The sequence below is a fragment of the Electrona antarctica genome, assembly GCF_951216825.1.
Source record: "Electrona antarctica genome assembly, chromosome: 16".
In the NCBI taxonomy this organism is placed as follows: Eukaryota; Metazoa; Chordata; class Actinopteri; order Myctophiformes; family Myctophidae; genus Electrona; species Electrona antarctica.
This window is the reverse complement of record NC_136797.1, coordinates 36,836,972-36,854,899: the sequence shown is the minus strand read 5'-3', so window position 1 is coordinate 36,854,899 and position 17,928 is coordinate 36,836,972. Positions and strand designations below refer to the sequence as shown.

The window sequence follows — 17,928 nt, the reverse complement described above, 5'->3', positions numbered from 1 at the left end:
TAGGCAGTAAACAATAGTGAATATACCTCTCGCGCTCCGCGTAGGTCAAGTCTTAATATAAACAAAGTCATGTGACGTGTAGGCTGACCGTGCGTCCCGGTAGGCTATATAAGCACGTGACAGCCCACACCCGGCCTCTTTTTTCTTCTCGCTACCTGACGTGAGTATCGTAGGTAAGTGTAGCTCCTAGAATCTGTACATCAGTTCTGTATTGCAGGTCCAAAGAGTTGTTAAGACACTATATGTGTCGTGGTGTTGACATCCTGCCTGTGGCTATTGCCGAGAGCGCAAATTGTTGTCCTCTCAAGGCTGTGGTTGTCAAAATTATCACCATTTCTCTTTGTTTGTCTTGAGGATCCCTAGCTACAAACAAACACTCTCATGTATTGTTGTTAAAGGGCTTCCTCCACACACTGGGTGTTGGCCGCGTGCTGCCGGTTTCCCACAGCACTCGCCTAATTTACCTAGTTATATTGTTTGTTTGATAATTAAACTAATATTATTAATTCTTAATTTGATTAAGAATATATAATTAGATTCAGATTACTGGAGGTTCCCACGCGGTCTGTGCCTGCACAGTCCTCGCTGGGATTGCCTAGTTAAATATCTGATGGACATTTGTTGTTTGATGATTAATCTAATCAATTAATTCATCTAAATAACTGAATTGTTTAAAAAATTCAGATTACTGGAGGTTCCCACGCGGTCTGTGCCTGCACAGTCCTCGCTGGGATTGCCTAGTTGAATATCTGATTGACATTTTTGTTTGATGATTAATCTAATTAATTAGTTAATCTAAATAACTTAAATTGTTTAAAGACAATTCAGATTACTAGAGGTTCCCACATGGTCTGTGCCTGCACAGTCCTCGCTGGGATTGCCTAGTTAAATATCTGATTGACATTTTTGTTTGATTAATTTAATTAATTAATCAATCTAAATAACTTTAAAAAAATAAAAAAAAAACCTTTGGTTACTGGAGGTTCCCACGCATTCTGTGGTTGCACAGCTCTCGCGGGGATTGCCCAGTTAAGTGTCAAATTGACATTAAGCTAACAGCAGGCCATCTTAGCCTGACCGGTTAGCTACTCTGTTTGCTGGAGGTTACTGACGCGTTCTGTGATCGTACAGTTCTCGCTGGTATTGCCTGGCTATACAACTGGCTTGAGACTACTGAGCTATGGCGTGTACGTCCTGTAGCGCTCAGCTCCAAGTCGACGATGGACATGACTTGTGTCCGACATGCTTGGGGGTCGGTCATCTCAGGGAAGCCCTGACTGACCCATGTATGAACTGTGGCACTCTACCACTCTCTGTGAGAGAGGCTAGGCTGCGTGAGGTGGAGAACCTCCTGGTCAAAGGAAACCTCCCACCTTCTGGGGTCCCCGCTGGGGTCCCTTCTGATGGGAAGGTGAAGCGCAAACGCGGGTCTCGCGCCGAGCGCGGTCACCTGGCCCAGAAGAGGTCAACGGCGGCTGTCACGACTGCTCCATATCGCCAAGAAATGGACGATTTGCGGGCTGAAATAGAACGCCTTAAGGCAATAGTACGGCCACCGCCTCCCCCGCCACAGGCGGTCCAGCAGCCACCGCCTCCTCCGCCACAGGCGGTCCAGGAGCCGGAGGGCGATGATGATCTAGAATTAGATTACGATTATGAGGAGGATGACGCCATGTCAACTAGAGCTTCAGACTCTATGTTCCATGACGAGGATGATCCCCAGGTGAATAGTGTGCAGGCGGAGGATGGCTCAGAGACTTCCCGCAGAAGCTCGGGAAGCACTGAGCTGGGGATCGGGCCCTGCACATTGCGCGCAACACTGCGTGCTGCCCTGGCTAAGATTGAGCTGGACGACCCGTCAGCTGCTCGTGGGGCGAGTAACCCGTTCTTCAAACGGGCTGCCGCTGCTAAAATGCCACCCTTTGCTGTCCCACCCTCGCCTGACTACCTAAGTCAGCTGAAGGAGTGCTGGGCTGAGCCGGGTGCATCTGCCCACCGAGGCAAGGATGCAAGGACCCTGGCCTCCATGGACAAGGCAGAAGCGCATGGACTGGTTCGCATGCCTCCTGTAGACCAGTGCATTGCGGCGCTGGTTCTCTCCCCAGATGAGGCACTGAAGGCAAGAACCCGCTGTCCCAGTGCGCAGTGTGCAGTCACTGATGACCTGCTGACAAAGGCATATGCTTCTGCTGCCACAATGGCCCGTTTGGGGAACTCTCTCTCTGTGCTCCTCCTCGCCCAGTCCAAGATCCTGGGGAGTGGGCCAGGGAGTGAGTTAGGCGACTTTAATGATGTGGCTCTTGAGTCCTTCGCCCTAATGTCAAGCGAACTTGGCCGTGTGATGTCCACCTTGGTCGTGGCACGACGTCAGGTGTGGCTTGCTCAGGCGCCTATGTCTGACAGTTGCAGACAGGCGCTACGGAAGCTTCCGGTGGTACCGGGCCAGTTGTTTGGCCCGGAGGCAAACGAGGCACTGCAGCGTAGGCAGCTGTCAAGGCAGGCCTCAGAGGACTGGGGTCAACGGGCCAGAGGCTCGATGGCACCGCCCGGTCGACCCGCTAAGCCACGTGGCGCACGGGAGCCGCGACGCCTGGGCTACTTGAATCCTCAGCCTCAGACCTGGCAACGTGACCAGGCGGCTGCAGGCAGAGGGCAACATCAGCCCAGAGGTGGGCAGCGGCTTCGCCAGCCCCAGCGTGGGCGAGGGCATAGCCGGCGCCCCCCCAAGCCCCCATATAACCCCCCAGGCACAGCCTGAGGGTCTGGGGCCGGCGGTGGGCAGATTTTCACAGCAGCACCTGAATTACTGGGCAGACCATGCCAGGGATGCATGGGTCGTTACAACAATGTCCCAAGGTTACAGGCTGCAGTTCCGCCGCCGACCCCCACCACCTTCACGGGTCAGGGTGACTTCAGTCACAGACCCCGAGAAGGCCCAGTGTTTGTCTCAAGAGGTAGCCAAGCTCTTGGACAAACGAGCAATAACAGTGGTTCACCCAGGTTCACAGAACGATGGGTTTTACTCCACCTACTTTCTGATCCCAAAGAAAGATGGGTCTCTCAGGCCTATACTAGACCTAAGAGGGTTAAATGTGTACCTCAAGGTCCTTCCGTTTCGGATGCTTCGCACAGTCGACGTCCTACAGGCTATCACACAGGGGGAGTGGTTCACCACAATAGACCTCAAAGATGCCTACTTTCATGTGCCTATACATCCAGAGCACAGAAAGTACGTACGCTTTGCCTTTCAAGGCAAAGTCTACCAGTTTGCCGTTCTGCCGTTCGGCCTGTCTCTGGCTCCCCGCATCTTCACAAGGTGTATGAGGGCAGCCTTAACGTCGCTATGCCTGTCGGGAGTGAAGATACTTCCCTACCTAGACGATTGGCTCATTTGCGCCCCCTCGTTCAGGGAGGCGGAACAGGTGACGTCCAGAGTCCTCGCTCACATCGAGGCACTGGGCATGACCGTAAACCTCGAAAAGAGCTCGTTGCTCCCAACGCAACAGACCACCTTCCTCGGCATGTCCCTAGCTTCGGTATCGATGCAGGCACGACCGACTGCACAGAGGGTGGGGAGAATTCAGAACCTCCTGCGGTCTTTCCGCCTGGGGGCGAGGTTGACCGTCCTAACATGGCTCAGACTGCTCGGCATGCTGACTGCAGTCTCAGCAATCACTCCTCTGGGGCTGCTACATCTACGCCCATTACAGAGGTGGTTCAATGGCCTTCACATGGACCCCTGTCTACACAGGGGGGTCAAGGTCAGAGTCACTCGCAGGTGCCTTGGTTATCTCCGCCGCTGGCGGGACAATGCATTCCTGCTGAGTGGAGTCCCTCTCGGCTTGGTCCCGGCGAGACGAGAGGTGGTGACAACAGATGCCTCGCCTCAAGGTTGGGGCGCGGTATGGCAGAGGAGGTCAGTCCAGGGGGTATGGTGCTCTCGATGGAGAGGACGCCATATCAATGTGCTAGAACTCCGGACTGTTTCTCTGGCGCTGAAGCACTTCTTGCCCTTTCTCAGGGGGAAGCACGTGCTCATTCGGACAGACAGCACCTCAGTGGTGTTTCATGTCAACCATCAGGGAGGGACCAGGTCTCTGGAGTCCCTGAGGGAAGCCCATCGCCTGTGGACGTGGGCTTATCCTCTACTTTCCTCGATGAGGGCTATGCACCTGCCAGGCAGATTAAACTCTGTGGCAGATTATCTGTCTCGTCAGAGACTGCCCCCTGGGGAGTGGAGATTGCACCCCCAGGTGGTACAGTTGATTTGGGATCGGCACGGGGTAGCCTACGTAGATCTATTCGCCTCAGAAGGCACGACTCATTGTCCTCAGTGGTTCAGCCTGGCAGAGACCAGTGCCCCACTCGGGATGGACGCTCTCGCCAACGCTTGGCCGAGAGCGCTCCTTCCCCCGATCCCCCTGTTGTTGCCTGTGCTTCACAGGGTGAGATCGTCAGATCACAGAGTTCTCTTGGTGGCCCCCAGGTGGCCCTCGAGAATATGGTATTCAACGCTCCTCAGTCTGTTGGACGGGGATCCATGGCAGCTTCCAGTGAGGATAGACCTCCTGTCCCAGCTGGACGGGAAGGTGTGGCATCCATCGCCGAGCCTCCTTCAGCTTTGGGTATGGCCACTGAAAGGGATCAGTCACTCTTGAGTGGGCTAGGCCCCTCAATATGTGAGACCTTGCGAAATGCAAGGGCCCCTTCCACAAGGTTGGTGTACTCTAATTGCTGGGCTGCTTTCTCATTATGGTGCAGCGACAGGGGTCTGGACCCAGTCTCTTGCCCTATACAACACGTACTACATTATTTACAGTGTCTACTGGATGCCGGCCGTGCAGCCTCCACCTTGAAGGTGCACACGGCCGCTATATCCTTCAATCATAGCCATATTGATGGCAGGTCAGTTGGTGCGCATTACTGGGTGACACAGTTTCTGCGCGGTGCCAAGAGGTTACGCCCCCCTAGGGTGAGGCGTACTGCAGCTTGGGACCTGCCTCTGGTCCTGCAGGCATTGAGCAGGGCGCCCTTTGAGCCTATGGCTGGGTCGTCCTTGAGCTCGTTATCGATTAAGACTGCCTTTCTGTTGGCAGTTACGACAGCTAAGCGTGTGAGTGAGCTCCACGCACTTTCTATTAGCCCCACATGCCTTCGGTGGAAGGCTAGTGGCACTGGGGTCACACTTTGGCCAAATGTGTCATTCATGCCTAAGGTTCTGCCCCCTGATTATGTTAACCAGGCCATAGAGTTGGCGGCATTCCATCCTCCCCCGGTTACATCCGAGGCGGAGGAAAGGGCCCACTTACTGTGTCCAGTCCGTGCGTTGCAACTGTACATTCAGGCAACACGGGATATTAGACGCTCAGAGCAACTGTTTGTGTGCTATGGCGGAAAGAATAGAGGAGGCACGCTGTCTAAACAGCGGCTATCCCACTGGGTAGTGGATGCGATTAAGAAGGCTTATGAAGCATCTGGTAAACCTGCCCCCTCCGAGGTCATCTGCCATTCTACCAGGGGCATTGCCACGTCCTGGGCGGCGATGAGAGGGGTGTCACTGGCGGACATCTGTGCGGCGGCGTCTTGGACAGCCCCTTGCACGTTCTCGAGGTTCTATCGCCTTGATGTGGCCTCTGGATCCTCACTGACGTCAGCGATCCTGCCACTGGCTGCTACGGCAGTTTAGTAGGTGGGTTCGATTCCTCGTGACACTTCTGGTATGAGTCATCCACTATTGTTTACTGCCTACTGGCAGTCAGTAAGGAATGAAACATAACGCAAGTTGCGAATGTAACTATGGTTATGTGAATTCCTGGATGACTGCCAGTAATAACGGTCACTCGGAATCTTTCAGGGCGAGAAGATTCTTAAGAGGCCGGGTGTGGGCTGTCACGTGCTTATATAGCCTACCGGGACGCACGGTCAGCCTACACGTCACATGACTTTGTTTATATTAAGACTCGACCTACGCGGAGCGCGAGAGGTATATTCACTATTGTTTACTGCCTACTGGCAGTCATCCAGGAATTCACATAACCATAGTTACATTCGTAACTTGCGTTCTCCTTTGTCCAAAAGCTCTGAAGGGATTTAGAGTTAAACCCTCAGAAATGTTCCTTGACCAAACTTTTCTTCTTCCAGATCTCAAAGTTTTCCGGCCCCACTACTCTATGGTTTATCCATTTTAAATGTTGGTTTAGTATTGGCCTCAAAACTTAAAAGATTCTATTTGACTAACCAGCCCCAAACACTCTTTTTGATACCTAAAATGGAACCCCTGGCGGCCTCACTTCCTGTACTTTTATAGATGTTCCTGGTACCTCACTTCCTGGAACTATTGCTAACATGCTTTCCCCCACAGCTCCCCCTATAATCAAATCTTGTCAACAGAAAATGAATGACCGTGGTTTAACTACACAAAACAAGACATATTTTCTGCACACACACACACACGCACGCACTCGAGCGTGCGAGCAGTCGCGCACGTGTTAATATCCACCCAACCTCTCTCTCTCTCTCTCTCTCTCTCTCTCTCTCTCTTCCTCTCTCTCTTCATCCTAGAAGACTTACTATAGAGTGTCATGCTGTAATGTACCTGATCCTTTTAGTTCAGGGTCAGTGAGGGGAAACCAGTAGTTCTACCTCTGTGTGAATTTGTAACTGCTGTGTGATGTAACTGCTGGCTTTGATGCAAGTGGGAGCGTCTCTCTTTCTGTGTGTGTGTGTGTGTGTGTGTGTGTGTGTGTGTGTGTGTGTGTGTGTGTGTGTGTGTGTGCGTGCGTGCGTGCGTGCGTGCGTGCGTGCGTGCGTGCGTGCGTGCGTGCGTGCGTGCGTGCGTGCGTGCGTGCGTGCGTGCGTGCAATAGAGAATCCCTATTCCTATCCCATGGTTATCCTTATTCCATTCTCTTACTTTATCCAACCTTCCATTAAACTCAGGTTAACTGACATACAGTACTGATAGAGCAGACACATGATGACATGATTATATGGGCACATTTCAATAATGAGTCAATAATGATGACTCAACCAGGCAAGCTGGTACACTTACCCTTCTTGAGATTCTAATTCCCTTTTAACTTCCCAGTAACTGACAACATTGACGCACTTCCACGGAACAGTGCACTGTTTCGTGGAAGAAATGTGTGATGCTGTACTACAGCATCACACAAAGGTACGCTATCAAAAGTAGCAGATCTACTCGCTCGAAACGCAACACATTTTGAGCTTTGTAGATCTGCTACTCTTGCTGTTTTTGAATTTGAATCCTGAAAAGTAACAGTTTTGGACACATGAGGTTTGTTTAAATAGGCTATAAATGATTGCAGCAGGAAGTTCTTGATTGTGAATCAAGATTAAGTTAGAGTGAAGAATGTGGAGCTTCTGCTTTTATGTAATGGCAGTGCCAAATTGGGTAGATGTTGACATAATCTAATATGGGTCATGTTTGGAGGGTTGAAAAAGACTAGGATGAAATTTCAGGAATATATCATACAAACATAATTAGCCGTGTTCGTGGGAGGGAAGCCAGGTTGGGAGGGAGATCTTTGTTACTGAACAAGCAACTCCTGACACACACGCTATGCGCTCAGCCAATTACAGCGCAGAATGATGGCAGATCTTACAGCCAATCACAGAGCCAATTTCCGTCCTCAATTTCGGTGCCCTATGGTCATTTTGCGTTCACTACTAAAATTATTAGTTAGATATGTTATGTAATAATAATAATTCTTTCCATCTGGCTCTTCAGGGAGGTGAACTTTAAGAACTACACTTTACTTCAGTTGGACGAAGAGTTCTCCCGCGGACGTGGTCTCGATTTGGGAGCCAGAGCATGGAAGGGAGGCAACGTGCTGCTGTTCTTCTGTGATGTGGACATCTACTTCACTGCAGACTTCCTCAACACATGTCGCCTCAACGCACAACCTGGTGTGGCCGCACGCACGCACGCACGCACGCACGCACGCACGCACGCACGCACGCACGCACGCACGCACACGCACACACACACAGCACAGTGGTCTAACCCAGGGGTTCTCAACGTTTTTGGCCGGGGACCCCCGGAAATGCTTTGGCAATGTCTCGGGACCCCCGCCCCGCCCCCTCCCGACCCCCAATATAAATTGACTGCTACAATAACCTTAAACCATTTTGGGCGGGAACCCCTTTTGGTGTTTTAAGCATTGTTATAATTTAGCTATTTAAATATATTTTTGAAAAATCGTGAAAAAAGAATTAAAAAACAAAATATATATATATATATATTTTTGAAAATAATTTGGGGACCCCCTAAAATAATTTGGCGACCCCCCGAGGGGTCGCGACCCACGGGTTGAGAACCCCTGGTCTAACCGCCATGTCTCTCTGTCTCTCAGGTAAAAAGGTTTTCTACCCGGTGTTGTTCAGCCAATACAACCCATCACTAATCTACGGAAACCACGACCGCATCCCACCTGTGGAACAGCAACTGGTGAGAGAACACATTTCATGCAGCTTTTCTTTTTTTACATTTTACTGTAAGGAGAGAAGTCCAGTATTTGTTAACATGTTTCTTTTTGCCTCAGGTGATTAAGAAGGACACAGGGTTCTGGAGGGACTTTGGTTTTGGCATGACCTGCCAATACAAAACGGACTTCATCAACATAGGTGAACTATAACTATACTAGTCCTATGCTTCTCAACCCTTTTCATTTCAGTTTGAGAACACTTTTATCTCTGGCAACCCCAATCCTCAGAGCTAATTTAACTCTGAGAGTGTACACTTTTTTCAACATTATGTGCAGACTTGAGACTTGGGACCACAACTGCCACTACAGATCTCCCCATATCCTGTGTTAAAAATGCTAATATACAGCTTACATAACACCCACGTAACTGTATAAAAGTCCCCGTCGGCCCATTGGTCGTTATGTCACTGACTATAGCACGCCGAGTGCTATATTGCTGGTGGCACAATTATTGATGAGACTGTTTTGTAATGAAAGCTGCTGTGCTTTATTGATCACACACAAGCACACGTTGGCGCATCAAGTATTATTTAACTAAGCTATGTGTAGCCCAGCCTTGCTGGGTGGGTCTGCTGCATTTTAATCCAAATCCTTTAGTTTATGCTGTAACTTTGTGCCATGAAGCCAGCTCTCTCTGAGGGCGTTCTCCACTGCCACTTGTGAATAATTATATGGACTGACTGACAATGCAATCTGCTTCTACAGTACTTCCACTCTCAGATAGCAAATACTGTAAGAGGAAATATAGAGATGGAAACAGGGCTGAAAAATAGCAGCAGTGGTGAGTGAGTGTTTGTGTGTGTGTGTGTGTGTGTGTGTGTGTGTGTGTGTGTGTGTGTGTGTGTGTGTGTGTGTGTGTGTGTGTGTGTGTGTGTGTGTGTGTGTGTGTGTGTGTGTGTGTGTGTGTGTGTGTGTGTGTGTGTGTGTGTGTGTGTGTGTGTGCCTCCCATAAGTCACTCCCCTATCTCCGCCCACTGCAGTCTTAATCAACTTGAGAGTTCACAGAAATGCTAATAAACAGCATAAACTTGGGAAAAGTTCCCTACACAATGCAAATGGACAATGTTGCCTGTATCAAATTTGATATTTCTTGGTCAAAAAGAAGAAAAGAAAAATGGATGAGGGCATTTCCACCCACAGCAGAGCCTTAACTGAGTTAGAGTTCTCAAAAATGCACCCACTGAGGAGAAAATGGATGAAGGACAGGCCGGTTAGTCATTTTATAGTCAGATTGTATATACTTGGAGAGTAGGATAGGGATAGTAGGATAGCACAACAACAAATGATGCTATACTGTATGTGTAGAAAAACCCAACATGTTCTCAGTCTGTGCTTGTCCTGTCCTGTGGGTTTAGGAGCACCAAGTTCACCAACTGTAGATAAAGCATGAAATAAAAGCGAAGTAAAGCGTGACTTCCCGGCTAAAGGGGTAAATACACTAGATGGAGTGGAACTGATATGTGATGTTGACTGCTCTAAGAATGCAGGTTAAAACATGTCTAGCTACACCATGTTTCTCTTATCATTCCTGTTTTCTGACATAGCCAAGCAAGCCGTGCAGTTAGAAAACATGTTGTGATTGGACAGCAGAATGTTATAGAAGTAGCTGAGGGTGCAACAGTAAATTAAACTAATCGATGATTTAAATCATTATAAAGAAATGTGTTGACAGCTTGTAGATTATGTATTTTTGCTGTTTGCTGCGTGACACAACGATGTGTAAGTCATTATGTCCACACCCACAACACCAGAGGGAGTTCAACAAACCATGTGCAACCCAGATTCGGCACAAACAAGGGACTAAATACATTTCGCTCCTATGCCACCACAGTCATTAAGACATGCGAATCCCTTGACTCCTTCAAAACCACTCTCAAAAGGCACCTACAGACGGCTGCAATTCGAAACTGGCCCTCGTAAAATCTGAATCGCCCACCCACCCCTTTCCCCCCCTCACTGTATATGTTTTTTTCCCTTTTTACCTCCTCTATGATGATTTCCTGTTTTTGGCTATATAGAAGTGTATATTCGTACGTCTCTAAATGTAAATGTTTGATGAATTGAAAATGGTGGGGCCTATTGTAAACAAGTGTAATGCTTTATGGTGTCGTCCACTCACAGTTAACAGTTTTTGTATTGAGTTGTACTTGAAATGTACTGTAATTCTGCAAACTGTTAATAAATCAATCAATCAATCAATCAATCAATCAATCAATCAATCAATCAATGTCATTAGTCTAAGCCTAAGCGCTCATTCAATGAATCGAATAGCCTAAGTAATCAATAGAATAATCAAAAGCTAAATGATTGATAGTTGCAGCCCTAGAAGTGAAGCGCAAACAACAATCATATGGTTATTCACCTTTTTCTTTCACCAGGATTTAACCCGTTATACTGTGTAATTCTAATTTCTCCATTCCAACTTAAATGTGCCCCACTGTCTGCATGGGCCTCATGGCTCGGCAAGGCTACTTACTACTGTGTAATTCTAATTTCTCCATTCCAACTCAAATGTGCCCCACTGTCTACAGGAGGATTTGACGTGGACATTAAAGGCTGGGGTGGTGAAGACGTCCATCTTTACAGAAAATATCTCCATAGCAACCTGCTGGTAGTCCGTGCGCCGTCGAGGGGCCTGTTCCACCTGTGGCACGAGAAACGCTGTGCCGACGAGCTCCCTCCAGAGCAGTATCGCATGTGCATGCAGTCCAAAGCCATGAACGAGGCCTCCCACGGCCAACTGGGAATGCTCTTCTTTAGACATGAGATTGAGGCTCACCTTCATAAACAAAAACAACAAAACCCAAGCCCCAAAAAGACATGATGCATAGTGAAATCATTAGCATCATGATGGCTGATGATTAAGCATTGATAATCAAATGATGCTGAGGACTTTTCATGATGTCAAGAGCTCACGATACCTAATTGATTTGGCATTACTCTTGAGGAGACAGATAAGGTTCTGTTCACGTTGAGAGTGCCTGGATCAGCACAGTGTTTTATTGGAACACTGAACTAAACATATCCAGCCACCATGATATCTCTACTGCCATCTCTACTGTGCTTGTTTTACTGTCTGTACCTGCTCACAGCAGAACCAGAGTAGGCTACAGTCATACTCAAACAAAACAATCAGAAGAGAGATAATTTCTTCTTGGTACCTACAGTATGCAGAAAATATCAGAGTAAATTGTCAAAAGAAAGACTCAGTGCTCCTCACATTTTATTTTCTTAAATGATGTGCCTTGTGTGTCTTGACAAACTTTGGGCTGGCCTACAGTACATTTATATTCTCAGAATGTCAGCTCCACCTAGTGGACTGAAAAAGTACATGCTGGTGATTAAAATGAAGGACTTCCATACAAGCCTGTAATGGATCTGTTAAATGTTTGCTTGTGAATGGGTTATATGCACACAACTCTTCCTACTTCCGGGCCACTTCCCTACTTCCTTCACAGGTGTTACAGATTGTACTAATTAAGGCTCTGTTCCATTTAGTGTGTAGTGGTTCTCAAACATTTTAATTTCAAGGACCCCCATAACTCTGGGACTGTACAAATGGAACCAAATGGACCCTTATGGGTCCAACCAGGATGGAACAGAGCCTTCATTAGTAGCAGCGGTAACCATAGACATATATACATAGACGCCCCTTCCGGCTCTGAGGCGTGTGTCAAAATTGAAGGCACTATTTTCCCGACATTCCTTGCGAAGAATAGCGGAAGCAAAGCGGAAGCTTGTCAAGCTTCCGCGTGCGTAACATAAGTCCCGGAAAAGACGCGCTGTGATTGGCCAGTAGTCACTTGAGTGACAGCGAGAGACATGGAGGATTCACATGAGTGACGTCACTCGGGCAGCGACGCAGTCGCCTTCAGCAAATGCCTTCAGCACTTCTAAATAAGAAAGCTGCGGAGAACTGTTGCTTTGTGTTCACTCTTTTAATGTTTTCTGTTAGTAATCTAATCCCCCCTGGCTCTGATGTTGTATTGTTAATAACTTTGTTGTTTGTCTTGTTTTGTAATGTATATTGTCATGACTGTTATAAAGATTTGTTAAAAAAAAAAAAGCCTTCAGCACTGCACTTCCGCCTTCATTGGGATACACGTCGCTCCAATGAACTGCAGCGGCAAATGAGGCGTCTATGTATATATGTCTATGGCGGTAACACCTGTGAAGGAAGTAGGGAAGGGGCCCAAGTTCTTTCCAAAATGGTGTGTGTGCATAGAGCCCATTAATGTATAGATTTTGTATTCATTGCTTTCATGTTGTTTTCAGAGATCATATGCAATATTATGACAATTTATAAAGAACATAAAGCTACGCGTCGGTATGTGATACTTTACCTGTGCAGTATTATATGTGCTCCCTATTCTATTCATTTCTATTTTTACATCTATTTTTATTTAGACATCTTTCCACACAATCTGGCTACAAATAATTAAGAGGAAAGTTATGAGCTTATTATGATTAGTTGAATTGTATATTATTTTCTAGTTATAGTTATTTATATGATAAGACTGCAGGAAGATGATTATTTTACTGAGGTTATATTGACGATGACTGAGTTAACAAGTCAGAATGAGCCATATTAAGTCTAACATTTATTATTATTTTTCATTATCTCATGTTTCCTCTGCATAGCGTGTGCATGTACGTACGCACGTCGCACGCACACAACACACACACACAGATTGAGAAAGTTCAAAATGTTAGAATATTAAATGTGTGGCGGATATTGCTACAGAGACAAAGTACGGTAAATGTGATATAAAGGGTATTTAACCCTAGAACACTAAACCCAACTTTTGTCAAACCATCACTAAACCCGCAGGTATATTTTACCTGATAAAAAAAATATTTCTCATCAAAATAAATTAAAAATAGATCATAGGGGCCCTATCATGGGGACACGTGAGAATGGTCCAGTGGGGGTAAAAAAAAGAAAAAGCCCATTGTGGGTGTATGGTTTTTTTTCACTGGTCCCAATATCACTAAACCCTGGTGAAATTCACCTGAACAACTGCCTGTAGAAAAAAACAGGCATGTATACCTTCTATATGATGTCACTGAGCATCATGAAGCTACCCACAACCACCTCAGACATCAGCAACAATTATGAAAATCACATAAACAGAATTGCCCGGTTGAAAATCACCTGGGTTTAGTGTTCTAGACTATTCCCCTTGTTGTTAAGAATAAATGCCTATAAATATAACCTTCCTTTTCACCTTCCAACAAAGATTAGTATGTTATAATATTGTCACTGTCGGTGGAAACCTTGTCCAAAACCTTTACTTTTCAGGAAATGGAGAACAAAAATATCCTTTGTACCAATAGATCCAATGTAATTATTTAGTCACAAGCTCTTGTTAATACTTTTCATTGGTTCATTAAAACCCACAGACAGACGTTGTGAGCTTGCCGATTGGCTATTTCCGCAACTGTTGCACAACACTGTCACGGGACAAACTATAAAATAGGGCATTCATTTACTTATTTTTAAAACAAAAAGGTGAAATATGGAGATAGAAGGTTTTTGCCTGACAGCAAAGATATATTTCATATAATCTTCTATAGACAAACATATTGGACTGACTTGATGTCTCATTCCAGCACTTCATTCATTCCATTAGAAGCAAATAAACTGAACAGTACATTTGTTTGATGACCAAAGCAATGAAAAAAGGAGGCACTTTTAAATAATATGTGTTATTATAGCCATTGACATTTTTTTATTTTCTTTTGAAATGTAAGTATTTTTGTGTTTGATGTCTCTGGGTTTATTCTTCACTTGAATAAATTGAATAAAAGTTATTTTTAGCACATTGTTTACATTATTACGTATTATGTCTTCATTTTGGGGTTTTTGGGGTATTCTGTTTGTGTGGCATGGACATGAGTAATGACTTTTTTACTGGGGACAGTTCTGGTTTTGAAAGATGGTAGGGATGATGGTAGGGATGTGCGTGTGTGTGTGTGTGTGTGTGTGTGTGTGTGTGTGTGTGTGTGTGTGTGTGTGTGTGTGTGTGTGTGTGTGTGTGTGTGTGTGTGTGTGTGTGTGTGTGTGTGTGTGTGTGTGTGTGTGTGTGTGTGTGTGTGTTGTTACCTACAGGTGGCAGCATACAGTAAGTATAAGTAACAATTTGATATTCTCATTTATTGTGTTAAATATTAACCATCACCATTTGACCAAATATAATGAATAGAGTGGGGGAAAGGCCGCCCCTTATGGATAATGTCTATTTTTATGGCCAATTAAAATACATTTTGATATTAATTCTTCTAGCAATGCTTTACCCAATGCACTTATATGGGCACCATGTTGAAACATCAGATCCATTTGATGCTATAGTACAGAAGGAAACAAATATTTCCCATCTGGGCAAAAAGCCCCCCCATGATAGATTTGACCCAAATTAAATGTAATTCCGCATGGTGGTGTAAAATGGTTGTATTTGTGTTATATTGGCAATTTAAAGTATTTAAGTCTTAAAACCTGTATTTTATAAACAAGGGTAAAAGGGCCCTGGAGGCTTTTTACCCCTTGTCGGGTAAAATGACAGCTTACCCCCAAAGCTGTTATTGCAAAAGAGTGTCATCAAGTTGATCATTTATCATAAGGCCTTCCTTGATTTACAAAGAAATAAGAGAAGAGGTTTAACATATTTACACTGCAACCTTTTCAGGATGACAAAGAATTAGATCAACTTATCTTAAATGTGTTTGAGTGGGATTCATGGGAAAATGATGACCTGGATTAGGTGAGACAATGAAATGTTATCCATAAAGAGTTCAAGGATGCCAGGAATGTGCTGAAATCAAATCCGTATAGTGTAGACCAGTGGTGTCCAAACTTTTTCATGTCAAGGACCCCCAAATTCAGACTAATCAGCCTGCGGACCCCCATTTGAAAATATATACCATGCAAGGGACCCCCATAAGAGAAGATTTTTACGGCTCTAGCAGAGATTCTCAAACCGTTTAATTTCAAGTACCCCCAGTTTGACATGCATTAGTCTACGGACCCCCATTTAATGGCATTTCTATCTCTGGGACCCCCAATTTATATTGTAAAATCACTGTTAGTTTAACTCTGAGAGTGTACAAATGTTGTACACTCTCAGAGTTACAGACCCATAAGGGTCAATTTGGTTCCTAACTATCATTGGGGACCCCCTGGAACTCCCTCAAGGACCCCTGGGGGTCCCTGGACCCCACTTTGGGAACCACATGTAGACAAATTGTTGACAGTCTGAGTGTACCAGGAAAAATCTGTCCCCCTTTTGCAGGTTCAAGTTCGGTCGGTCACTCCTTCTGTCTGTTATAGTACGGTGAAGTTGAGTTGAGTTGAATTGTTCCAGGTTCCAGGTATATTTTATGGTGAAGTCAGATCCCAGGGCAATACTGCGGCTCGCATGTAAGGCCTGGGAAAAGTATTGTACTGCTGGGTCAGAGAGCACCACTATATGACTCGCATAGAGAGCAGAGCCGCCCCCTGGCCATGTTGACAGGTTGAGCCTTTCAGGAATATCGGACCTCATATATACAGGGTTCAAGTTGTCCTTCCACTCCTTCTGCCTTGTGTAGTGCACCCGAACGGTTGTGAGATACAAATCTCTGTGTACTGTTTGTTCCTTAACTGTTCCCACCACGTCACTGGAGGATCCAGTGAGTGGCGCAGCGGCTGGCCGGTGAAGTCAGTCAGTCAGACCCCAGCCCAGGACCCTACAGCGACTCGCCTGTAAGGCCTGGGTATCTATTGAACTGCTGACGGAGAGAGAGCACCGCACTATACCCCCAGCGTCTCGCCTAAAGGATAGAGCGGCCTCTGTTATTAAGGACACCTTCAGCGGCTCGCCTGAGGAGTCCGGTCGTTGAACACAGAGGTCATAGCATCTCGCCTGTGACATGAGTTTGAGAGGAAAAGCAGACTTTAGTAGATGTCTTCTCTTTGTCCTGACCGTGCATGGCAATGGAGGCAACTGACATATCGCTCACCCAAAAGTGCATGATTATACCCTGGAAACATAATTCAGAATGTGCAGAACATTAATTACAGTTACAGTTACAGTTACAGTTACTCACCAAAATAGACGGATACAAGACCAGGGCGTTGATTTTCCAAAAGTGAAGATTTATTATAAACTTGTAGTTGCATACAAAAATGATATAATCAATAAAAATAAGGAAAAGAAAATAGGAAAAAAAGATTGTTTAGAAGAACTGGAGATATACGGTAGATAGAAGTAATAACTCTAAGTTTCTAAACTGGGCTATCTACTTTCTTTGAAAGGATAAGAGCATCCTCCGGTCTTGGTACCTCTCCTCTCCCCTCCGGTCTGAAGACTGCCCTCCCCGGCCCTCTGCTCTGAGGGGTTTTATACTGTTTACTGTGTTACTGAGGGGGAGGTAACTTTTGTTTTTTGTTTTTACCATGCTTTGATATTTTTGAAGACGGCTGGCGCCAAATAACTCACTATGGCTTAGTGAGGGGAAAACAGACACGCATTCTTATGCCAACTCCTAATTATTTATGGGCCCTTACTTATCAACTAAGGAGATCTAAGGACCTTTTACCATGTCATATACAAACACACTTCCTACAAACATTACATTTTAGCATTAAAAACTAATTAAAACACAATACTGTTTCTAAAGATCTAGGGAGGCTAAAATAACATCATCCCTATTTTATATTAAAACTTGTATTTCATTTAACATGTTTAGCTTACACCACATGTTGTCATATGAAAACATGAGCAACCTGGAATCAAACTTCTACTTAGTTAGTAGTTAGTAGTTAGTTAGTAGGCAAAAACAATCGTCCCTTCTTCAATTCAACTTGTAAACCATTACAAACAAAACGGTTACTAATCATATTATCAGATTCAGAGGCGAAAACAAAATCAAAACACAATAAAATGAACTCATAGTGTCTGCCACATCAGCTGACATGGGGTGAAACTAGGGGTGGGGGTGTAAATCTCTCCTAGAGACTTTGGGAAACCAGGGGAGGTCACAATAGGTCAGTCAGACAGTTTACTAATCTCCTAATATGGAGGACAACATGCACGTCTGCTGTTTCGTTCCCTTTTATCGTATGGGGTATAAAATATCTTCTCATAGTAACCATATAAACTTGACCATACAAACTTTACAATAGATTAATAGATTTAAACAAAAATAGATTAATAGATTTAAACAAAAACACTTTGGCGAACGACACCAATGATCTCATCACACTCATGACATCAATCACCCCTACATCGCCGACTTCTTTGATATATCAGTGGGCCTGGTGTGGAACTTCAAAAGTCCCCGTTCCTGCAGTAGAGTCTCACAATGGGTCCACCTTGGAGGAGATTCACGACCCCTTGGGTAAACATTATAAGCCTTGCGACCCCAATGCCCATATTCATTGC

At 45.6% G+C, this 17,928-nt stretch overlaps 1 protein-coding gene across 1 annotated transcript in view; it reads left to right on the top strand.

The window, feature by feature from the left end:
• The window catches only part of csgalnact1a (chondroitin sulfate N-acetylgalactosaminyltransferase 1a), a 50,162-nt gene extending 38,035 nt beyond the window's left edge, over nt 1–12,127 (top strand). The window contains exons 5-8 of the mRNA XM_079524140.1: nt 7,750–7,928; nt 8,375–8,469; nt 8,564–8,645; nt 11,038–12,127. Coding sequence (XP_079380266.1) covers nt 7,750–7,928; nt 8,375–8,469; nt 8,564–8,645; nt 11,038–11,330 — 649 coding nt within the window. The 3' untranslated portion in view covers nt 11,331–12,127. The remainder of the gene's footprint in view (nt 1–7,749; nt 7,929–8,374; nt 8,470–8,563; nt 8,646–11,037) is intronic.
• Nucleotides 12,128–17,928: the final 5,801 nt, after the last annotated feature.